General features: G+C 43.6%; 1 protein-coding gene and 1 long non-coding RNA gene across 2 annotated transcripts in view; one reads left to right on the forward strand and one right to left on the reverse strand.

The window, feature by feature from the left end:
* Positions 1-13,597: 13,597 nt before the first annotated feature.
* On the reverse strand, positions 13,598-14,254 carry LOC126209786 (uncharacterized). The gene is made up of 3 exons (XR_007540592.1): positions 14,124-14,254; positions 13,777-14,041; positions 13,598-13,659 (listed from the first exon to the last, which is right to left on the reverse strand). It is a non-coding gene; the product is annotated as an uncharacterized LOC126209786 (long non-coding RNA).
* Positions 14,255-22,654: 8,400 nt separating this feature from the next.
* The window catches only part of LOC126210328 (zinc finger and SCAN domain-containing protein 30-like), a 206,898-nt gene continuing 204,974 nt past the window's right edge, over positions 22,655-24,578 (forward strand). The window contains exon 1 of the mRNA XM_049939530.1: positions 22,655-23,471. Coding sequence (XP_049795487.1) covers positions 22,809-23,471 — 663 coding nt within the window. The 5' untranslated portion in view covers positions 22,655-22,808. The remainder of the gene's footprint in view (positions 23,472-24,578) is intronic.

A 24,578-nucleotide genomic window follows, 5' to 3' on the forward strand; every position in this document is an offset into this window, starting at 1 on the left:
AACTTATAGTCTTCCAATACCATGTCTTTCAGCATGGTCGGTGAACAACAGAGCTGACGTCTTTTCTTTATACAGTCAAGAGACCAAACTCGTTTTTTTATTATCTTTTGTCTTGTGCAGCGATTTCATGCAAAGAACGTTAATTCCTCCACAACTCGTATTTCCATTTTACACGCGACTACGGCAATCACAAACGACGAAACAAGTGCAGGGCGGTGGCGCCGTGTCTACAGACATAGGAGAAACTACACACCAAAAAAAGTTTTGTATCACCTCGGTTCCGAGAGTTCCGGAACCTACACAGAAAATTGGAAGAGATCAACATAAACAACATTTCCACCCTTTGTATTGCTCATGAAAACGACTCATTGCATGTTGCACCACCATACAGCGAGACCTTCAGAGGTGGTGGTGCAGATTGCTGTAAAGACCGGTTCCTCTAATACACAGTAGCACGTCCTCTTGCACTGATGCATGCCTGTGTTCGTCGTGGCATACTATCCACAAGTTCCTCAAGGCACTGTTGGTCCACAAGGTCCCACTCCTCAAAGGCGATTCGACGTACATCCCTCAGAGTGGTTGGTGGGTCACGTGGTCCATAAACAGCCCTTTTCAGTCCATCCCAGGCATGTTCGATAGTGTTAATGTATGGAGAATATGCTGGCCATTTTGTCGAGCGATGTCGTTAACCTGAAGGAAGTCATTCACAAGATGAGCACGATGGGGGCGCGAATTGTCGTCCATGAAGACGAATGCTTCGACAATATTCTGCCGATATGGCTGCACTATCGGTCGGAGACTGGCATTCACGTATCGTACAGCCGTTATGGCGTCTTCCATGAACAACAGTGGCGTGCTTCGGCTCCACATAATGCCACCTCAAAACAGCAGGGAACCTCCACCTTGCTGCTCTCGGTGGACAGTGTGTCTAAGGCGTTCAGCCTGACCGGGTTGCCTTCAAACTCGTTTCCGACGATTGTCTGGTTGAACGCATATGCGACACTCATCGGTGAAGAGAACGTGATGCCAATCCTGAGTGATCCATTCAGCATGTTGTTGGGCCCATCTGTACCGCGCTGTATGGTGTTGTGGTTGCAAAGATGGACCTCGCCATGGACATCGGGAGTGAAGTTGCGCATCATGCAGCCTATTGCGTACAGTTTGAGTCGTAACACGACGTCCTGTGGCTGCACGAATAGCGTTATTCAACATGGTGGCGTTGCTGTCAGGGTTCCTCCGAGCCATAATCCGTAGGTGGCGGTCATCCACTGCAGTAGCAGCCGTTGGGCGGCCTGAGCGAGGCATGCCATCGACAGTTCCTGTCTCTCTGTGTCTCCTCCATGTCCGAAGAACATCACTTTGGTTCACTCCGTGACGCCTGGACTCTTCCCTTGTTGAGAGCCCTTCCCAGAGCAAACTAACAATGCGGAAGCGATCGAACCGCTGTACTGACCAGCTAGGCACGGTTGAACTACAGTCAACACGAGCCGTGTACCTCCTTCTTGGTGGAATGACTGGAACTGATCGGCTGATCTAATAGGCGCTGCTCAGGCACGGTTGTTTACATCTTTAGGCGGGTTTAGTGACATCTCTGAACGGTCAAAGTGCTGTGTCTGTGGTACGGTATCCACAGTCAACGTTTAACCTCAGGAGTTCTGGGAACCGGGGTGATGCAAAACTTTTTTTTTATGTGTGCATTATAAGATGGATGTAACTTAGCTGAACGTGGCTCGAAACGTGGCGAGTACTGTACACTCCGTCCTTCTTTACTGGAATCGCCAGACACGTTGTACGAATACACGAGAGGAGAGGAGAAACACCGTGGCACAAAAGTGGAAGACGCTTTAACTTTGTGATGCCACTTTCCTTCTCTCAACAGCGATCAGCGTCAGAAGGGACCAGACCACCGCCTTAAAAACTAACAGGCCACAATTGACGTTTCGCATATTTATACGCGTGTATTAAGAAAATATGTGGTTTCAGTGACACACTGCACTAATGATCTCTCCAAAGCACGTTGTTCAGATTGTGGTTTAGTATGGTATAGTGGCAGGATGTACGACTTGGGTCTGTAAAGTTTTTGCCAGTGAGGATATGACCACATAATGGTTAATTTACGTGGTGAAAGTACATGTTTGTATTATGTGATGCATAGATAAAATTTGTATGTAAGGAAGCAAGTATTATGTAATTAATGAAAGATAGATTTGTGATTTCGCAGCAGCTCACTTTATTCTAAAAATGGTGAAAATTAATGCAGTACTTGCTGTATATTCAGATAATCTGATTCTAGTACACTTCACTGCTCTCTAGACACTTACCAAGTGGATTTGACAAAGGAAGTAACAGTATTCCTGATGGCAGTATTATTTCAGATTGAGTGTTGCCTTTAATAAAGAAAATCAGTACTACATTGTCTTTTAGTGCGCTTCAAAACTTCAAAATTCGGTTTAAAAAAATTAAAAATTTCGTAGAACAGATATTTCACGTGCAAGAGTGAAAATATTAGATTTCAAATTAATATTTAGAACATTCAGAGGCAGGCTGCTACATTTGTTACTGGTAGGTTTGACCATCACGCGAGTGTTACGGAAATGCTTCACGAACTCGGGTGGGAGTCTCTAGAGGAAAGGAGGCGTTCTTTTCGTGAATCGTTACTGAGGAAATTCAGAGAACCAGCATTTGAGGCTGACTGCAGTAAAATTTTACTGCCGCCAACTTACATTTCGCGGAAAGACCACAAAGATAAGAGAGATTAGGGCTCGTACAGAGAGAGGCATAAAGGCAATCATTTTTCCCTCGTTCTGTTCGGGAGTGGAACAGGGAGAGAAGATGCTAGTTGTGGTACGAGGTACCCTCCACCACACACCGTATGGTGTATTGCGGCGTATGTATGTAGATGTAGATTGTTATTCATTATATTTAGTATATGTGCCGGCATTTACAATAAGTGACAACTTTTTTTTTTTTTTTTTTTTTTAATCCTGGGGTAGAAATGTACCTATGGCACATATCAAGTTCGAGGCTGTTGTATCTCACCCTAAATATTTGAGGAACACTAACTGTTTCATGCATAATCCTGGCTTCTGCAATTATCTCTGGCAGCTACACGTAAGCTGGGAGGGGGAGGGGAAGTAGCCGCGTTCTCGCTGCCGCCTCTCCGACATACGTCCTGCGCTGCCCAACAGGCTCTGCAACACTCTAGGCGTGCTCTTACCACCTCTCACTGCAGGGTTTACCTATATACACTATGTGATCAAAAGTATCCAGACACCCGGCTGGAAAAGACAAGTTCGTGGCGCCCTCCATCTTCCACTCTCGCTCGCATACGTTCAATCAGGGGCTGGAAGGTTTCTTGGGGAATCGCAGCCCATTCTTCACGGAGTGCTGCACTAATGAGAGGTATCGATGTGGGTCGGTGAGGCCTGGCTCGAAGTCGGCGTTCCAAAACACCTCAAACGTGTTCTATACGATTCACGTCAGGACTCTACGCAGGCCAGTCCATTACAGAGACGTTATTGTCGTGTAACCACTCCGCCACAGGCCGTGCAGTATGAACAGGTGCTCTATCGTGTTGAAAGATGCAGTCGCCATCCCCGAATTCCTCTTCAACAGTGGCGAGCAAGAAGGTGCTTAAAACATCAATGTAGGCCTGTGCTGTGATAGTGCTACGCAAAACAACAAGGGGTGCAAGCCCTCTCCGTGAAAAACACGACCACACCATAACACCACCGCCTCCGAATTTTACTGTTGGCACTACACATGCTGGCGGGCATTCGCCATACCCACAACCTGCCATCGGATCGCCACATTGTGTACCGTGCTTCCTCACTCCACACGTTTTTACACTGTTCAATAGTCCAATGTTTACGCTCCTTACACCAAGCGAGGCGTCGTTTGGCATTTACCGGCGTGATTTGTGGCTTATGAGCAGCCGGTCGACCGTAAAATCCAAGTTTTCTCACCTCCCGTCTGTCATATACTTGCAGTAGATCCTGACGCAGTTTGGAACTCCTGTGTGATGGTCTTGATAGATGTCTGCCTATTACATATTACGACCTTCTCCAACTGTCGGCGGTCTCTGTCAGTCAACAGCTTTTGTGCTGTACGCGTCCCTTCACGTTTCCACTTCACTGTCACATCGGAAACAGTGGACCTAGGAATGTTTAGGAGTGTGGAAATCTCGCGTACAGACGTACGACACAAGTGACACCCAGTCACCTGACCATCCACTCTGCTCTCTCACGATGTCTAATGACTACTGAGGTCGCTGACATGGAGCACCTGGCAGTAGGTGGCAGCACAATGCACCTAATATGAAAAACGTATGGTTTTGGGTTTGTCCGCATACTTTTGATCACATAGTGTACCGTGAAAATTGTTTAACACGAAACTGATGGGGCTCAAAATATTTTTCCTTGTTAAAAGAAATTCATTTTCACTGTGCATGCAAAATAAATGCTCGACAGTATATTGGAAGCAATTTTCTGAAATACTATTTGCTGCTAAAATGTACACACGCAGTTGCTAGTATTATGCAAATATTATGCTAATATTACCGTGGCAGTCGGCCGCGACAGTAAAGAGACGAGAACTTTGAGTGGTCGAGGGGAGACGAGTGCTGTGGGTTGTCATCCAACTTCCGCGTTCTCTGATTCCACGAAAGCACAACGGACATAACGGCCATAGAGATCCGTGATTCCTTTTCTTGTGATGAGAGTCTTATTAGAATCCCTTCATGCACCAAGATTAGTCTCTTCACTCATTTCAAAATTAGAGAAAGAAACAATGAATCAAAATGCAAAGCAAGTTGGAGAACACAAAGCACTTGGTAGTGGCTATAGCGCAATTGCCGGCCATGTGGCCGAGCGGTTCTAGGCGCTTCAGTCCGGAACCGCGCTGCTGCTGCGGTCGCAGATTCGAATCCTGCCTCGGGCGTGGATGTGTATTACGTCCTTAGGTTACTTAGGTTTAAGTAGATCTAAGTCTAGGGGACTGATGACCTCAGATGTTAAGTCCCGTAATACTCAGAGCCATTTGAACAGCGCAATTGTTCGCTGCGGTTGGCAGTGGTAGTTCACGCCCGCCCCCCGCCGGTATGTTACGCAACGATAGTTCAAGACTCTCCCCACCTAAAACCGTCACGACGTAGTGTCTGCATAATACATATCATTAGATACATTGAATGTTTCCATTTTAAGCAAAATGATGAGTTGTATTCGCATAGTTTTCTCGGCCGTTAGACACGTAAACTGCGTTTCGACACATCCAGAACCGAATTCGAAAACTGACTAGAATAATGAAATTTGCTGACACTGGCAGCGCCTGAACCTGCCCAAAAGCCGCAGTGTTTCTTCTGCTTCGTCTAACAAATAAACAAAAATGAGAACAAAACTGAGAGTTGATGCAACTGCGTAAAATATGTACTGAATACTTAACTGTACTGAGAAGCGGAGCCGGCCGAAGTGGCCGTGCGAAGGCGCTGCAGTCTGGAACCGCAAGACCACTACGGTCGCAGGTTCGAATCCTGCCTCGGGCATGGATGTTTGTGATGTCCTTAGGTTAGTTAGGTTTAACTAGTTCTAAGTTCTAGGGGACTAATGACCTCAGCAGTTGAGTCCCATAGTGCTCAGAGCCATTTGAACCATTTTTTGAGAAGCGGATTATTGTCATGTCACACCATTTTGTTTCGTGCTAAAGAAAAACTGAGTATGTCATTACGCCGGGTCCATAGTATTATTTCACGTCAACGGATTATTTAGATTAAGCGTTCTCGCGTTACACGATTGTCACTGCACTAACATCAAAACGTGATGACTTGGAGTGCGATAAAACTGCCAACATGATGCCTACAGTGCAATTATAATTCACAAAAAGGGGGCTCGTTTATTTGGCTGCAATAAATCGACACTAATTTGAGAATAGCTACAAGACAAACAGATACTGAAGTGTTGGCAGAAGAGCCAACACCGTGTTGCTAGAGGAGGCCGAAATGCACGCGTTTAAGCTCACGCAGACTGGCGTGAGGTCTGGAACAATTAAAGGAGTTGAGTCTAATAAGAAAAGAACGTAGTTCTTGGAATACTTAACTTTAATCCACAATTGAAGAACATCGCTCTTGATGATACATAATTACAATCTCAATATAAACTGGTAATGGCGCCTTGCTAGGTCGTAGCAAATGACGTAGCTGAAGGCTATGCTAACTATCGTCTCGGCAAATGAGAGCGTATTTGTCATTGATCCATCTCTGGCAAAGTCTGTTGTACAACTGGGGCGAGTGCTAGGACGTCTCTCTAGACCTGCCGTGTGGTGGCGCTCGGTCTGCAATCACTGACAGTGGCGACACGCGGGTCCGACGTATACTAATGGACCGCGGCCGATTTAAAGGCTACCACCTAGCAAGTGTGGTGTCTGGCAGTGACACCACAGATACCATAATCGATAACCGATTTAGAGAAAACAGAAAACAAAACGTGGTGTGGAAAACATTTACAAGATATTCCTTCATTCATTTTCTCTGATACTGGAGTTGTTAAGCAGAAGGAGAAGAGCATGAACATTGTCCGGGTCCAAAATTTCATTTGCCCGTTATCACTCCAGTCATAAGCTACATTTTCGACCAATTTAGAATTCTGGTTTGACTACATATCTAATTCATCTGTGGGAGTCGGATTGCCATCATTATTCGCCCACAAACCAAACTTCTGTACTTTTGTTCTTGGTGTAAAACACAGACTTTTAATATACTGTTTGACAAACCAACAGAGTGTAAAAGTACTACTGAAGGGGGAAAAATTCCGTTCTCAAAAATATTTGAATTATTTTTCAGGATTTAAGGTTGCTCTCAGATTCGGTCTGGACAGTCTGACAAACAGTTCACGTATATTTGGCTATTATTTAACGAGAATATACGCCAAAATGGAAAATATTGAAATAAACGATATCGGAATTGAAAAACAACTGCTATCACTTAGTAGCGGAAAAGCATCCGGACCAGACGAGATACCCTTAAGATTCTACAGTGATTATGCTAAAGAACTTGCCCCCTTTCTATCAGCAATTTATCGTAGATCTCTGGAAGAACGTAAAGTACCTAGCGACTGGAAGAAAGCGCAGGTCGTTCCCATTTTCAAGAAGGGTCATAAATCAGATGCGAATAATTATAGGCCTATTTCACTTACGTCAATCTGTTGTAGAATAATGGAACATGTTTTGTGTTCTCGTATTATGACGTTCTTAGATAATACAAATCTCCTTCATCATAACCAACATGGATTCCGCAAACAGAGATCATGTGAAACTCAGCTCGCCCTATTTGCCCAAGAAATTCACAGTGCCGTAGACACTGGCGAGCAGATTGATGCCGTATTCCTGGACTTCAGGAAGGCATTTGATACGGTTCCGCACTTACGTTTAGTGAAAAAAATACGTGCTTACGGAATATCGGACCAGGTTTGTGATTGGATTAAGGATTTCCTAGAAGAAAGAACACAACATGTCATTCTTAACGGTTCAAAATCTGCAGATGTAGAGGTAATTTCGGGAGTACCGCAAGGAAGCGTGATAGGACCTTTATTGTTTACAATATACATAAATGACTTAGTTGACAACATCGGTAGCTCCGTGAGGCTATTTGCAGATGACACGGTTGTCTACAAGAAAGTAGCAACATCAGAAGACTCGTACGTACTCCAGGAAGACCTGCAGAGAATTAATGAATGGTGCGACAGCTCGCAGCTTTCCCTAAACGTAGATAAATGTAATATAATGCGCATACATAGGGGCAGAAATCCATTCCAGTACGATTATGCCATAGGTGGTAAATCACTGGAAGCGGTAACGACCGTAAAATACTTAGAAGTTACTATCCGGAGCGATCTGAAGTGGAATGATCACATAAAACAAATAGTGGGAAAAGCAGGCGCCAGGTTGAGATTCATAGGAAGAATTCTAAGAAAATGTGACTCATCGACGAAAGAAGTAGCTTACAAAACGCTTGTTCGTCCGATTCTTGAGTATTGCTCATCAGTATGGGACCCTTACCAGGTTGGATTAATAGAAGAGATAGACATGATCCAGCGAAAAGCAGCGCGATTCGTCATGGGGACATTTAGTCAGCGCGAGAGCGTTACGGAGATGCTGAACAAGTTCCAGTGGCGGACACTTCAAGAAAGGCGTTACGCAATACGGAGAGGTTTATTATCGAAATTACGAGAGAGCACATTCCGGGAAGAGATGGGCAACATATTACTACCGCCCACATATATCTCGCGTAATGATCACAACGAAAAGATCCGAGAAATTAGAGCAAATACGGAGACTTACAAGCAGTCGTTCTTCCCACGCACAATTCGTGAATGGAACAGGGAAGGGGGGATCAGATAGTGGTACAATAAGTACCCTCCGCCACACACCGTAAGGTGGCTCGCGGAGTATAGATGTAGATGTAGATGTAGATGGCCGTGTCTTGTGTGGCCGAATTTAGTTTTATTTAGTACACGGCGCTTCACGAGAAAGCGTCCTTTTGTGAATGGTCACTCGAAATTATTTTGGTAGTAGTTACTAAATTGTATTCTTTTCTCCTCTGAGATTGAGACATCATTTTCAGGTAGCGAAATGGGGCCCACAGGAAGGAAGCTATATCGAGGCGCCTTTTCCTCTACATAATTTTTCTGGCGCATTCGCAATATTCATTTCGGAGATTTCTCCGTCCTGAGGAGCTTCATCTTCCATCACAACATGAGGTACAGTGTAGGTGATCATTTTGAGGTCTCCAAGAAGGGATGTAAAAAAAAAAAAATCCCTGCTCTACAATTTAAAAAAAAAATGGTTCAAATGGCTCTGAGCACTATGCGACTTACCTTCTGAGGTCATCAGTCGCCTAGAACTTAGAACTAATTAAATCTAAGGACATCACACACATCCATGCCCGGGGCAGGATTCGAACCTGCGACCGTAGCGGTCGCTCGGCTCCAGACTGTTGCGCCTAGAACCGCACGGCCACTCCGGCCGGCCTTTTACAATTCCTCAAATAATTTACGTGCTTGTGAATAGAGTTTAACATAAAAATAACAGCATACAAAGCGCTAGAACAGAACTCAGTTCGTCCATCAACGTGATGTGAAGCCTTCATTCTCTCTGTTTCTCATTCTCCTCAGAGAGCTTTTTGCACAATACCCAGTATTGCCTTTTGACCGATTAAAGCGTGGTCAATCGTGCGTCCCAGAGAGTTTCGGACGACTGCTCCACTGCTCTCTCTAGACTACGAACAACGCCACTTTGCTCTGCGAATGTCACAAGTTCCTTCACTGCAGTCGGAACAAAACCAAGTTGCGGGATATTGAGTGACATATACCGCACATTAAACGCATTTGGTAGCACTGTGTTCAGCAAGTGACAGGCAAACTTCAGTGTAGAAGAGCAGCGACAGTCGTAAAAGGTACATGTTTCAGATAAATCGCCTCAGCAATTCGTTTGTAATGTTTTCATCTGTTTTAGGCTCGACTGGGAACCAGGTCATAAACATGAAACGAGACCTGACGTCCCAGTTAACAAAATAAGGATCTGTACGTGTCAGGTAATGAATCCTCTTTGCGCTACATATTCGCATATCCGTGTCGTCGAACATTCACCTCCGTTCACGTAATAAATTACTTCAGGCATAATTTCCTTTCTAAGGCCTTTCACTTTTTTCTGTGATGTGGCGTGAGGCAGTTGTGGGGGAGGCATAAGAGGTTTTGCGGATACATTTTCTATAAATCGCTGTGTGTATCGACTAATCTCTGAGCCAGATCCAAAATTCCTTCCCCTCCAATAACTTCATAAGATCTCAAATCACATGCACACACAGCCAGGAATATGTCAGTAATCTTGCCGTGAGGAGATCTGGGAAGGCGTGTTTGGTCAACCATGCCACTTGTTTAGCAGACACGCACAAATGGCGTTAAATATGCGAAATGCCAGATGACCCTTCAGCATGCAAGTAAAGTTCATTGCACTCCACACAACAATTATAATTAACACTGTTGCCATCACCATATGATTTGGCTCAGGCTCTTTGGTTCTGTATTCACTAACCATTAGTTTTTGTTTTATTTCCCGTTTTCTTGACATACTTTCCTTTCTTATCGAAGCACTTGCAATTTCCGCATCATTTTCTATGTAATAAGAAAAACATGAAAATCTCTTATACCATCACTTCTGTTTGACACATAATAAGACAACGTGTATTTGCAAAAGATTAAATAAGGACTTTCGTAAACGATTTCCTACAATTTATCAATGATTCGTGCCTCATTTGTTTGTGTCCATCGCAATAAGATTGCTACTAACTGCATTGGAGCAGCTGTGTTACAAAGCATCTGTTTTAGAAGTATGAAGACGTCGCACTGTCGTACAACTGCCGCCATCCCGGATATAAAAATTGAAACAGCTTGAACCGTGTGCCTGAAAATGGACTCGACTAATGTCTGAAGAAGCGCTGGAGGGAACTGACACCATGAATCTTGCAGGGCTGTCCATAAATTCTTAAAACTGCGAGGGGGTGGAGATCTCTTATGAACAGGACGTTGCAAGGCATCCCGGATATGCTCGATAATGTTCAAGTCTGGAGAGTTTGGTGACCAGCGGAAGTGTTTAAACTCAGAAGAGTGTTCCTGGAGCCAGTCTGTAGCAATTCTGGACGTGTTGGGTATCGCATTGTCCTGCTGGAATTGGCCAAATCTGTCGGAATGCAAAATGGACATGAATAGATGCAGGTGATCAGACCTACGTGTCAGCTATCAGAGTCGTATCTAGATTTATCAGTGGTCCCATATCGCTCCAACTACACACGCCCCACATCATTACAGAGCCTTCACCATCTTGAACAGTCTCCTGCTGACATGCAGAGTCCATGGATTCATGAAGTTGTCTCCATACCCGTACACATCCATCCGCTCGATACAATTTACAACGAGACCCGTTCGACCAGGCAACATGTTTCCAGTCATCAACAGTCCAATATCGGTTTTGACGGGCCCAGGTGAGGTGTAAAGCTTTGTGTCGTGCAGTCATCAAGGATGCACGAGTGGGCCTTCGGCTCCGAAAGCCCGTGTCGATGATGTTTCGTTGAATGGTTCGCACGCTAACCTTGTTGATGACCCAGCATTGAAATCAGTAGCAATTTGCTGAAGGGTTGCACTTCTCTGCTGTTCTTGCAGGGTCTTTTTTCGGTCGCAGCAAAGTCGGAGTTTTGATTTTTTACCGGATTCCTGATATTTACGGTACACTCGTGAAATGGTCGTACAGGAAAATCCCCACTTCATCGCGACCTTACAGATACTGTGTCCCATCGCTCGTGCGCCGGCTATAACACCACGTTCAAACTCACTTAAATCTTGATAACCCGCCATTGTGGCAGCAGTAACCGATCTAACAACTGCTCCAGACGCCTTATACAGGCGTACCGACCACAGCGCCGTATTCTGGTTGTTTACATATCTCTCTGCATTTGAATACTGCATGCCTATGCCAGCTTTTTGGGGCTTCTGTGTAGTGTATACAGGCCTTTATATGGGAGGAAAACAGCCTTAGAAGAAAGGTAAAGAAAGTCGTGAAAAGGCAGGGAACGTATTACTGTATGACTATGTACATCGAAGCAGTAAAAGCAGTTAATTTATAACTGAATGACGGCTGCAGATGCATCTAATGAAATTATGAAGAGTACTTCGCTATAGCCGGCCGCTGTGGTCGAGCGGTTCTAGGTGCTACAGTCCGGAACCCCGCTGCTGCTACGGTCGCAGGTTCGAATCCTGCCTCGGGCATGGAAGTGTGTGATGTCCTTAGGTTAGTTAGGTTTAAGTAGTTCTAAATTTTAAATTACATTTGTCTAACTTTTTAAGTTAACCGGTGTGAACCCTCCAGGCTGTTAAAATATTTACATTCAACATCAAGTATTGTACTGCCAACAAAATAGTTTCACAAAATAATATCATATTTCAAGATAATTCTTTCCACATTGTGAATGCGTACTGCCTTGTTTATTCCTTGCTAATGATGATTACTTTCACTGGGGAAAAGAAAATTTAAGACTTTATCTGACTATAGGCCCTGCAAAGTGTAAAGTAACCCCAGTTCATGGCACTAAAATATAGATTATACATGGTAATATCTTAAGACATCACGTTATGTAAGACGGCAAGCAGATTTACAGCTCTGTGAGACAGACAAAGTGACATAGATTCTACCTTAGCACAAATTTTAAATTACATTCCCCAAATTTTTAAGTTAATTGGTGTGAACCCTCTAGGCTGTTAAAATATTTTCACTCAACATCAAGTATTGTGCTGCCAACAAAATATTATTTTGTGAAACTATAATTATAAGCACTGCTGACCTAGTGTAAACATACGTTTATGGTTCCCCCTACATGAGATTTACATTTTGTGTGGAGGATGATGTCAACAGGTAATGCAATATTTGAATTTTACATTACAATACTGAGAAAATTCATGAACAGAGTAATAAATTTGCTTACCGGTTGTTTCATTTCACAGTAACTGCAAGCTTGCAGAATTAGTCAGATTCATGTAAAGAACTTGCATTTAGATCCAATGTAGGATGTAGTGGGCTTCTTAAAACTCGTATTGGATTTTTGCAAGTTGTGTTATCTGAAATCAAATCATGCAGTTGACAATAACACAAAAAGACATTAGATTAGAGCTACTTTGTATGCAATTCACATTTTGAAGTGTCGATGTTGATTAATCTGCAGTGCTCAACTCCTTATATTTTATGTAATTTATCATCTGATGGACTACAGCTCAATGAGTTGCACACAGTTTAACTAATTTAATCCAACAAGAAAATTGTTTGCATTGAGCTTACGCATGAGACACAACATATCTGTAAATGAATACATCATTTGAAACTACTGTGTTTCATTACGAACAAAAATGGAGCGCTAGAATATTACAACATTCACTTTTGAGATAACTGTACGAAGTCCTACCGTATAATGACTTATTTTAAAGTAGTTTTCATGTTTCTTACCTGTTGGATGTGTCTCCACCAGCAATGGCACGCTTACTTCAGACATTTGTGAATAGAGATTTATAATCTGAAAACAAAAGTGACACTTTTAAGTAGAGATTATTGTAGAAAACATGGAAGAACAGAGTGAAGATCTTACTTCTCCAGTTACTTCCCCCTCCCCCTGTATTACACATAGATGCTAGAGATAATTGTAAAGCCATAATTATATATTTAAAAGCAACTGTTACTTACATATTTAGGAGACATTAAATGACAACAGCCTCTAGTTAAGATATGACCCATAAGTACATTAATTATACCCCAGCAATATAAAAAGGTTTATGGCTGTCCACTATAAATGTTGATAACCTATTCTCCACGTGTATCCCTCAATAAAATATTTAATTACCGCCTCATCATAAAAATGGTATTTGTATATGGAAAAAAAGAAGCAGCAGAAGTGGAGGAACAAACCGTGCTCAATAATTCAGTAAATGTACTATAGTTACTGTAAAACACCCATTGCTACCGTAGTGAATTAATCATTCTAAAATTTAATTACGACAGAGAGCTAGCACACCTCAGAATTATCGGCCAAATTAAACTCCGTGACGCCTGTGTTGTCGCTGGTTGTTGCAGTCTCTGAAAAGATGACATGACGTTCATTATTTTAAAAAGCTGCTTGCCTTTCAAAATAGTTACTACATTAGCTGCCGACGAAAAATTCATCATCTACCATATTGGACGGAATATTCTTACCTAGAAACGTTGCGTCACAATCAAAATGACTAGTGTGGCCATCTGAAGGAAGTTTAATTACATTGTGTATTTTTGTATACACAATTACAAATTTATGTTGGACAAAAGGCCCACCGCCAGTCTGGTGCCTATGCTGCCTTAATGCAGCATAATATTTTCTGGTCTCTTTCTTTAGCCTGTCATATTTCTGTCGCTGCTCATCACTGGTTCTGCTTGATGTTGTTTGTGAATTATAGAGATCGCATACTTACTCCCATGCTTTGTTCTGAAATTTGGAAAGATATCTTATTGGTCAAACAACGAAAACTTAATCATTTAACCAATTTCAAGAGATACTTCATTATAACCTTTTCACTACATGACACTGCATCCGTTTACTTGTTCTCTATTATGCTTCTGAAATCGTGAAGGATGTCGACAAGCTTTAATACATCTTCCAAGGAATAATTTTGAGCTCTCGATCGCTTTTCACTGATTTTAATCGAGCTCTTTTTGCAGACGACGAGACGTAAATAAACTTCAAAAACGCACGAAAATACCCAGAGTGCTCTCCTGCTGTTGCCAACTTAACTGAACGAGATCGCTATTCCAGGATTAACTAACCAGAGAATAAAATGGCATCGTACAACGCGCTGTCAAAGTTAAGCCCGGTCCACACACAACGAGCTGTCTGCGCAGACATCAGCGCAGATGTCTGTACATGCAAAAGATCGCTGCAAATGTGGTGTGTTCACACGACACAAACCCCAATCTAGTACTCGCCCGCCATCTGTCGGTGTAGAAAAGAAATCAGTGGCAAGCGACTACGCTCCCCGTAAACGTCAAAAATTTAATTTAGTTATTCTGAAATATAGAAATGGAGGAAGTTCTGTTGTGGTCTGTGTTCGCAACTTGTGTTGCAAAAAAGTTTCAGACCAACCGCAGGAAACAGTGAAAGCGGTCAAAATTGTGTAGACAGTGGCTGCTAAAGCGAAAGCAGTTTTCTCACATAAATTTACTGCGAGATTTGCAAGGCGAACCTTAAGAAAGCCAAGCAGATCAAAATACTATAACGTTGGCTGGTATACTTGATCTACTCCCACACCAGATCTTCTAGATTTGTGAACTTTGGATAACTCTTTTCGGTAAACAGTTCGCAACGAAATTTTTTTTTATTACTGTTTCTCTGTTTGCGGAGGCGTCAACTGCCCGCAATTTTTCAATTAGAGCATTGTATGGTGCTGTCTTTTTGCCTCGGTCACTATATTCTGTACTTTAATCTTCCACAAACATGGGTGGTTTCTACATATTTCAATGAATTCACTAACACGCTCTCGAGAACACTGACGAGTTATCAGCCATTTTAATGCCCTGTGCGCACAAATTCAAACACTAGACTGAGCAAACAGCTGTTTCGCGCCAGATTTTCGGCGATCTCCTTTCCACACGCTCCAACTCGTCTGCGCAGATGTGGTTTGAACCCACAGATTTGAGAGGTTTCGCTCAAACCTCCAACTCCAACTTCCAGGTTTGCACACACCTCAGGTTGGTGCAAATCTTCTGTCCACACGCAACGATCTGTCTGCGCAGATGTGATGTGCGCAGACAGATCGTTGCGTGTGGACGGGCCTTTATACCGTGGTTAGCTTATTCGGTGGTTAGCTAACCTTGGATTTAACCGGACGTTGTACAACCGGCCCAGAGTAAAATTTCATGTGTGAAATAGAATTACATAAAATAACGATAAAATAAAGTATGCACTCCTAGTTGTGGGAATAAAACATAAAACAATGCCTTGCCCGCGAACTGACGTTCGGTCTCGTTTCGTCCGCCCTTGGGCTGACGGGCAACGCCGGCCCGTCGCACACAGATCAGACAGGTGGCCCAGCTCGGCCCTTGCAGTGACGTCACGGGCCCGTTTCGTCCGAGGCTGCTGAGGCACAGGGCTGAGAAGTGCGGTCACAGACAGTGAGACGGGCCGCTTTGCAGGACTGGGGAGTGGTCTTCTTTACTCCTAAGTATTATAGGATTTGTCATCTTAATACAATGAAAGTAGGTACCTCAACAGTATATTTGTGGTACGGGCAACGCACGGATGCGTTCGTCTATAACAGATCAGCAGCTGTGGTATAAACTATACACAGAAGTAACAAGGACTCCAGAAATCGCATTATAGAGATTTTAATGTTCAGATGTACTCGTTACATTAGTTATTTCTTAACCACTTGCTCAACAAGTTTCGCTGTGCGACGAAGAGGCAGTACTGATGGAACACGTAAGTTGGCAGCAATCGAAAACAAAGGACAGTCAACACGAAATTTCCCAGTGTGTCGTATTCTTTCCGTAAGAGTACTCACTGCGTTTAAATGCGACACATCTTCCGAAACACGAAAAACGAATTTCGAAAACCATTTTTGACTGTCGTATTTACTTGTTATGGTCTGAAGCGGATTTGGTAGCCCTGTTAAATATGGCGCCTGGAAAACGGCTGTTACAGTGTCTCATGTAGTCAGCACCATCGCTGTTTCTCTTCGATCAGACGAGGTGTTAACAGCTTCGGTGTAATTTTTCTATTTATTCTTTACCGTACAAAAAGCTCTCCATCCACATTAGCCGAACATTTTTAAAAATAAGACTAAACCTGACAGCCCAAGCACATTTCAAAACCGGTTGCGTTTACATGGGAGCGAAAATCGATTGCGGAATTGGAAAACAGGCAACCAGAAGCGGATTTCCAAAACAGATTTTGAGGTGTTTACATGATAACCTTGAAGCGGTATTAGGAAATCTATTTACGAAATACGGTTTTGGGAGCCCCATGTAAATGGGGTGATGACAACCCAGAAGCGGTACGATATTGGGGAAACTGGTTTAAGAAATCCGGTTTTGGGAGCCCCATGTAAACGCAGTGATCGTTCACCTTCCACCTATGGTTTCATTTGAGTCTGAAGTGAATTAGTTATCATCAGTGAAAATGAAGTTACCCCAAAATATGATACCGTATGACATAATAAAATGAAAGTAATCAAAGTATCACAATTTTATATCAATCATTCCAAGACAATACGATGCAGTTGGGCGGTTGAAAATTATTGCTAATAAATCCCCGTACACCTCCATTTAAAAAATGGCCAGATGTTGGTTATCTCCCTTAAAACCATGTGCAAATGATGGTCGCCCTAGGTGCGGATAGTAAATTTTCTGAGCTCGCACGCATTATTACACTGTGAATTGCAACAGTTTTCTGCTGAATTGAACTAATAGTATAGAGATTTTATGTATTGCTGCAAAATACGTTGGTTGAGTCTAAGGGCATGCCCGGACAGATTTTTCTATTTAAAAACCGGGTCAATGGAAGCGTCCGATTCCACCCGTCTGTTGTGTTGTGTGACGACATTGCAAGGTGAGAAACAATATACTTCTGATAAGATGTTGATGCTTTTAAAAAGAAAATCGCATTATGCAAGGAACAAATTCGCACAAAAAACAGCCTCAGTGTTCCTAAGTTCACTAGCGTTAAAGAAAACGCGAGTTCTGAAGAATTAATTGTGACCTCGATGGAATTTCGAGGATAGTTTTCTAATTGTTTTGATGACATTGCCGACCTACATCTGTTTTAGAGACCTTTTGCCATTTTAGTTGAAAGTGCCATTGCTCATGACCAGATGCAACAGATAACTGTAATGTAATTCTTCTGAGATAAATTCTTTCACGTCAAAACTGTCCAGAAGGACTAAGTTTCGAGCTTTGCACGCCTCTTCAATGAGCCTGCATACGTGATAAAATATTTAGATTAACATATGTGTGCGGAAGGCGTTTTTGGATTTTGAAACTAAAATAAGTCACGATTAAAGTACGCGGCAACCTGAGAGCGAAAAATATGTGTAACTATTGCGTCTATCCGTATGCCACCAATTTGTGGCAGATAAACGTTAGGTCTTCAGCTCGCCAGAAATTATTTAAATAATACTGAAATTTGTTTTCTTAGTGATCTATATTGTTGAGAAATATGAAACCAAGTGGTATGCCATGCGATTGGATTGTCATCAGAATGCGGTGCGTTCGCAATTTCTCCATCCTCACGCTCAGACGGCGAGGTCTGGTTGCAGGGGAGCTGTGCAGCCAGGCGGGAGAGGTGCCGTTGCCGTTGCCGTTGTCATGACTGGACTTCAGTCCATGTATTCTGAAGGGCCGGTGGACTTTGCCTAATGCCCTCTGTCTGACTTTTGGGTTTGTTAACATGATGGGTTTGTTCGTGCATGTATAGTTGTAAGTGTGTTGTGTGAGGGGATCATGATTTATACCCTAAAGTGTCGGGATATTGTGTTTTTAGGATGTTTGTAGTTGATGTGGAATGGGTCTGAGCCCAGTGATGATATCAGTTGGTAAGGTGACATTTCGGCAGTTTCGTAAAATGTTTGTGTTCTCAACTGTATTATAGACGATACAGTGGGCATGTTTGTATCTCTGTGTATAGTGGCGTTTGAGACGAACCATGGCGCGTCTGTGATGATACAAAGTGCTTTGTTCTGAATGACTCGCAATTTGCGTATGTGGGTGTCAGCAGCCATACCCCAGATCTCGCAGCTGTAGAGTAGAGCTGGAAGGACCACCATCTTCCAGATTTTTAGCTTTGTTTGCGTGGTCAGCCCGTTTCCTTTCAGGAGCGGGCAAAGCTGGAAAAGTCGTCCTGAGCCTTTGCTGCTCGCGTCTGTGATGTGCTCGCTCCAGAGGAGTTTGCTGTCAAACTTTAGCCCTAGGTATTTGATTGTGTTACACCAGGGAAGGTCGTTGTCTTCGATCGTGATCTGCCGGTTTGGTGGCCGTCTTTTGGTTGTAAACGTGATGGCGTTGTATTTCGTAAGCATTGATTTTAGTTTTCCAAAGATTGTACCATTGCGTAATTTCGTCAAGGTGCCTTTGGAGATTGTATACTATGTAATTTAGGTTAGAGTGACTGGCGTATACGGCCGTGTCGTCCGCAAAGAGAGCTAATTGGGAGTTGTCCCTTTGGGGTATATCATTGGTGTAAATGCTGTAAAGGACTGGGCCGAGTACGGAACCTCGGGGCACGCCTGCCTCTATGGATTTGAGGTTGCTCTTGTGTCTTTCCAGGTTTACGTACAACTTCCTATCGCTTAGGAAGGACGACAGTATTTTAAGAATGTGGTGTGGGCAGCCATAGTTGTGTATTTTGTATAGCAAGCCGTAGTGCCATATGCGGTCAAAGGCCTTTTCTATATCTAGAAATACGGCCCCCGTACTTTGGCCTTCGGCTTGTGCCTTGCAAATCTGCTCGACCATGCGGGTGGCCTGAGCTATTGTGCCATGTCCGGCGCGAAATCCAAACTGTTGTGGGATGGTTATATGTTTGGAGTGAGGTGAGGATAAGGCATTCGTGTATTTTTCCTAGGATACAAAGGAGGGAAATGGGACTATGGTTTTGTGGGAATAAGGGATTTTTTCCGTGTTTGGGTATGGTTATGACCTTTGCCGTTTTCCAGGAGAATAGGAAGTATGTATGTTTAAGACAGGAGTTGAATATGTTTGCCGGCCGCTGTGGCTGTGCGGTTCTAGGCGCTGCAGTCCGGAACCGCGGGACTGCTGCGGTCGCAGGTTCGAATCCTGCCTCGGGCATGGATGTGTGTGATGTCCTTAGGTTAGTTAGGTTTAAGTAGTTCTAAGTTCTAGGGGACTGATGACCTAAGATGTTAAGTCCCATAGTGCTCAGAGCCATTTGAACCATTTGAATATGTTTATTAGGATAAGGATGGCTGAGGGGGGTAGGTTTTTGAGCTGGGGTGGCTTGATGCCGTCAGGACCGGGGGATTTGTTGTTGCCGAGCCCTTTGATGGCTGAGCAGATTGTTGTTCTGTCACAGGTTGAAAAATTTTGTCCGAGCGTCTTCGTAAAATTTTCGGAACTGTGCGAAGGACCGTTTCATCGTGGTCATCTGCCTCGTCATCAGTGACGATGTTTTCCATGAACCGTAGTTCCAAGGAATTTGCCGTGGCCTCCGCTTTGTCGTGGGGGTCGTAGACTAGACCGTTTTGGCCGTGGATTTGGCGGACTCCTTACGCGACTTGATTATGCGCCAGAACTTTTGTGGATTATTCCCGATTTCGTGGAGAGTTTGTTCCCAGAGAGAGCTTCTGAACTCAGCCAAGAGTACCCTGACTTCCTGGGCTAGACTGTTTACGATTCTCCTGTCTTCGGGATCGCGGTAAGCGTGCCACCTTTTACGGAAACGTTTCTTTGTGCGTAGTAGTTCCTGAATTTCTTCAGGTAGGTCCTGCCTTCTATTTAGATGGCGTGTTCTGGTGGATGTTTGTATGTTGCACTCGTTAATTATGTGGGTGAAGTGGTCCACGGCTTGATCTGTATCCCTACGGTTTGTGAGTCTAGGTGGTTCGGTGGTATGCTGCCTGACTAGGTCCCTGTAGCTGTCCCAGTCGGTGCTATATGTGTAATAGACTTTGTTGTTTCGGTTGTGTCTGGCTCCTGTGATTTCGATACCAACAGGGCCGTGGTCAGAGTCTATTTCTTTTATAACCACTGGGTCGTAAGCCCCGTTGAAGTTTTTTGTTACAAAGATGTCTCGTATATCGGGTCTGTGGTCTGGATTTTTTGGAAAGTGGGTCGGTTCGTCAGGCGCTATTATAGTCACATCATTGTGGTTTTACACATAGTTGTACAGCGTGCCACCACTGTTGTTGTTTGCGAGGCAACCCCACGTCCTGCTTTTGGAGTTCAGGTCTCCAGCCACAATGACTTTCGGCCCTAGTCCTAACAGGGAATCCAGGTCTCTGACAGTTGTTTCTTCCTGGATGGTGGTAGCAGCTACGAGAATAACTAATCCCTGATCGAGCTTGATTTCTATGGCAGACGCCTCCATTCTTTCGAGTGGAGGGACTTCCACCACTCTGTGAGCAATGCTGTTTTTAATTAGTATTAGCGTTCCGCCTTTTGGACGGTCCGCTCTGTCTTTTCGATACATAGAATAGTTCCTAATCGCTAGATTTGGTCGGGGTCGAGGTGCGTCTCTGTTAAGAGAGCTATGGCAACTCCCATATCATCCAGAAAATGTTCTAGAGTATGCTTTTGTCTCAGAATGCCGTCAGCATTCCAGTTTATTATGTACAGATTGTCTACTGTATTAAGGTCCGTCGAAGAAACTTAAAACTACAGACACTAGTACTATCAACTTCGAGATCTTGTCAGGTGTTTGTTGCCTGAAGCTGTGCCACGGTGTTTTTTATTGTTGTGGCCACTTTGGCCAGATCAAACGAAGTGAGAGTGAGTAGGCTGGCGATGCCTTGTAGTTGCGTCAGGGTTCATTCCCGCTGTGGGGAAGTGCGTGTAGTGCGGCAGACGTATTGGCCGCCGGGCTGGCTGCTGCGCGGCAGCCGTTACCTGTGTTTGCTGCGGTACGCTCCCTTTGGGTACCCTTTTAAATAACCGTGGGTACACCCCCACGGCTTCTCAACGTCGGGAAATTTGTGGTGTTTATGGCTGAGGCTGGTTTATGTTTTGGCTTTCCAGCTTCTCGTTTCGAGTTGTTTTTCATGGCTTGTGCCATTTCAATGTATTTCGGGCATTTCCGGTAGCTTGCTGGGTGTTTCCCCCGCAGTGTACGCACGTTGGATCTTTGTCTTTGGGTTTCAAGCACAGAGAGGATAGATGGGGCCCCGCGCATTTTACGCAACGTGGTTCAGCTCGGTAGTTGCGACTGCCGTGATTGAACCGCTGGCAGCGGTAGCACTGCGTTGGGCCATCTTTCCTTCTGTAGGATTCCGTCGTAAAGGCGTTTTGCTTTGTAGATTTCACCAGCATTTTCACCTTTTACAATGGTGGCTATGAAGTTTGGTAATTTCACGAGCTGTGATTTTCCATTTATTTCTCGGTATTCACGCATTTGAATTAAGTTTTCGACATCAAACTTGAGTTCGGTCAACGCATCTTTTATTTCGAGCGGCTCCGCAAAGTCAGGGAGATATTTGATGACTACTTTTTGCAGTCTGTTTGGCTCTAGGTCACACGTGTGATATTGCATACCGCGAAGGGCGAGGTGTTGCCGGACATAGCGGTAGTCGTCTGGGTTGTCGAGTTGGAATTTAACAGTGTCTCCTTTTATCTTGCTTTTGAGCCGTGGTTTGATTTCCTTGACGAAGTCAATATAGCCTTTTGTCTGGTAACTAATGATGGGTGGTACGCGGATTTCCCCGTCGCCTGCGTCATGTGCGACTTCACTGAATCTGTTTGAAGTGGAGACATTTGCCACTTCCATGTCCTCCTCGTCATCGTCAGGTAGAGGAGTGTCCATTGCTGCAGCCACGTCCTCCGTGGGTTGTTTTTTGCTGCTGACAGCAGACATGCCTGGTTCGCCTTCGGGTCTGTGTGTCTTTCTAGTGTGTTTTTTGTGTGTCGTGTTCTGTTTTCGGCGGTCCCTAGCGGTACCACGCTCGACTGTAGTGAATGGTTGATCTGTTTGGGTAAGTCAACGTCTGGCATTGGGGAAAGTCACCAGACAGCACGCTGGGATTGCCAGTTGCACCTTGGCTGTCACCGTGGGGTATCCGGACCCTGGCTCGGAATCATCCCTATCTTCGGTGGAAGCAGAGTGGGAGCTTTGCTGCGTGGTGTCGTGATATTGGGAAGACTCGACAAATTTGCTCACGCGCATCACGACGAAGTTACGACAAGCATCATGAATAGCTAAACTCAACGACAATTTTGCCCGTAAACGGGCAATAAACTAAGCGCGTGTATTTCGCGGCGTTCGCACACCGTCTTGTTCAGTGTGCGTCGTCGCAAATACAATAACCAACACCGGCGAGCGCACGCCGTTTCACGGCAGTCAAGTGCGTCGGCGGAGAATAATGTAGTAGCGGCGATCAGACCAGCGTTAGCGCAGTGCGTCCGAAGAGGTCGGCGTCGCAGCCCAGAATGCGGTGGCCGGCTGGCGCGGGAGAGCTATGCATGCGTGCTAGAGCACAGTTCGCGTGCCGAATTCTCGGTCGTCGCTACAGGTAGTACACGATCTTGTAAAAACAATGATGGCGCCGAGTGACGGAAGTAAGTCGTGTGTAAAGTGCCAAAAAACAGTTAATAGCAAGGAAATAGCTTTAGTGTGTGGATTATGGTGTAGAAAATCATTCCACAGTGATTGTGTAGGCCTTAGTAACAGAGTGGCCCGTGCAGTGTCGTGTTCTAAAGAGCAAATTAAGTTTCATTGCGAAGCTTGCGAAAATAGGTTAGGTATCGAACATGTCAGAGGAAAAGAAGCGCATGAACCTAAAAGCTTGGAGAACAGTGTAAACAGTTGCTTACTGGAGCTTGTAGAAAATCTTCTGAAGTTAACATATGAAATATCACATGATAACTCGGCAATAAATAGAAAGCTAGATACAGTTCTAAGTTCAAATGCAAGATTGGAAGAGTATTTATTACAGTCCCTGAAGCGTTACGAAAAACGTAGTGGAGAAACCTCTGCCAACAGTGTAGTGTGTAAGGATAGTGATCCTATTAGACGAATAACTAAAGTTAATGTGGTAAACAACACAACTTCACATAACCAAAGCGGAAATAGTAAACAAATGTGCTATCCATCAGAGCATCAACAAACTGATAACAGTTCGCTGCATATTGCAAGCGATCTCCCCAGACATTTAACTGATGGTCAACAGCAAAACGTTGCAGAAGCATGCAGTTCAAATGTAAGTAGGGAACAATCCAATGAATTAGAACGAATGTATGAAGTGATTTAAAATGTAAAAGTAACTTATCACGTAATCAAAAATACTCCATGTAATTAAAATATAACAAGTGTGTGCTACGATAGAAAGTATTATAACATTCATGCGAATCCTAGAGACGAAACCCCGACAAAACATTCCATTTATTCTTTTACCGTTGATCCAAATAAAGAATCGTGTGGCTGTGGGACGAGTTGTGCATTACAAAGTAACAGTTAGAAATTGAGGTACTTTGACAATACATGTGAACGGTAGCCAAGTGCGCTAATAATTGCAAACAGTAAAATAACATGTGCACGAGAACAACATATTCCAATAATTACAAACTTGAGCTTTTACCACATTGAAACTGATATATGAAACAAAATTTTAGGTGTCTCAAATTAAAAGTTATAAAATGGCAAACATTAAAATATGTCATTAAATGGACCATAATAAGTACAGTGGTAAGGCAGGGCATAATATTCATGTACAAAGTGGTAATACTGATTATTATATGTATAATGCTTCGTTGCTAAATTACAATGGATAAATATTAATTAGAAAATCATCAAGACACACATTTTGGCATTACACTGGTAAGGCGTTTTGTGCAAGATGGTAATTTACCCCCTTTTGTTCAAGGCTCAAGTTTTTACTGTCAATATCCAAGTTGTGTTTTCATCTTTTGATCTTGTTTGTTTACATTGAGTGGCTCTTAATTACAAAGCGCATAACGTGTAGGATATACTGTGAGGTCATTGTTTTATCATTTATTATTGTTGTTAATGATTTCATCATTTTATGATTTTATAAAAGGATTTCTGCATAGGCTTCTTTTCCAAGAAGTACCCTACACAGCAAAAGGAGATGATGTACATCTTTGTCAATGAAACAGCTCATTTCATGAGTAACAAAGGGGAAAATATATGTTGAGACTATGGTTGAAGAACATAAAGCGTGCAAAAGTGCACTTGCAAACAGAATGGAAGCCCACTATCGAAGAATTCTAATGCACCTGGAAATCTCAAACATAAAGATCCATTAAAACAATAGTTGGTACAGGAGATGACTCAGGCATATTCTACG

This window comes from Schistocerca nitens, chromosome 10 (assembly GCF_023898315.1).
Source record: "Schistocerca nitens isolate TAMUIC-IGC-003100 chromosome 10, iqSchNite1.1, whole genome shotgun sequence".
Taxonomy (NCBI): Eukaryota; Metazoa; Arthropoda; class Insecta; order Orthoptera; family Acrididae; genus Schistocerca; species Schistocerca nitens.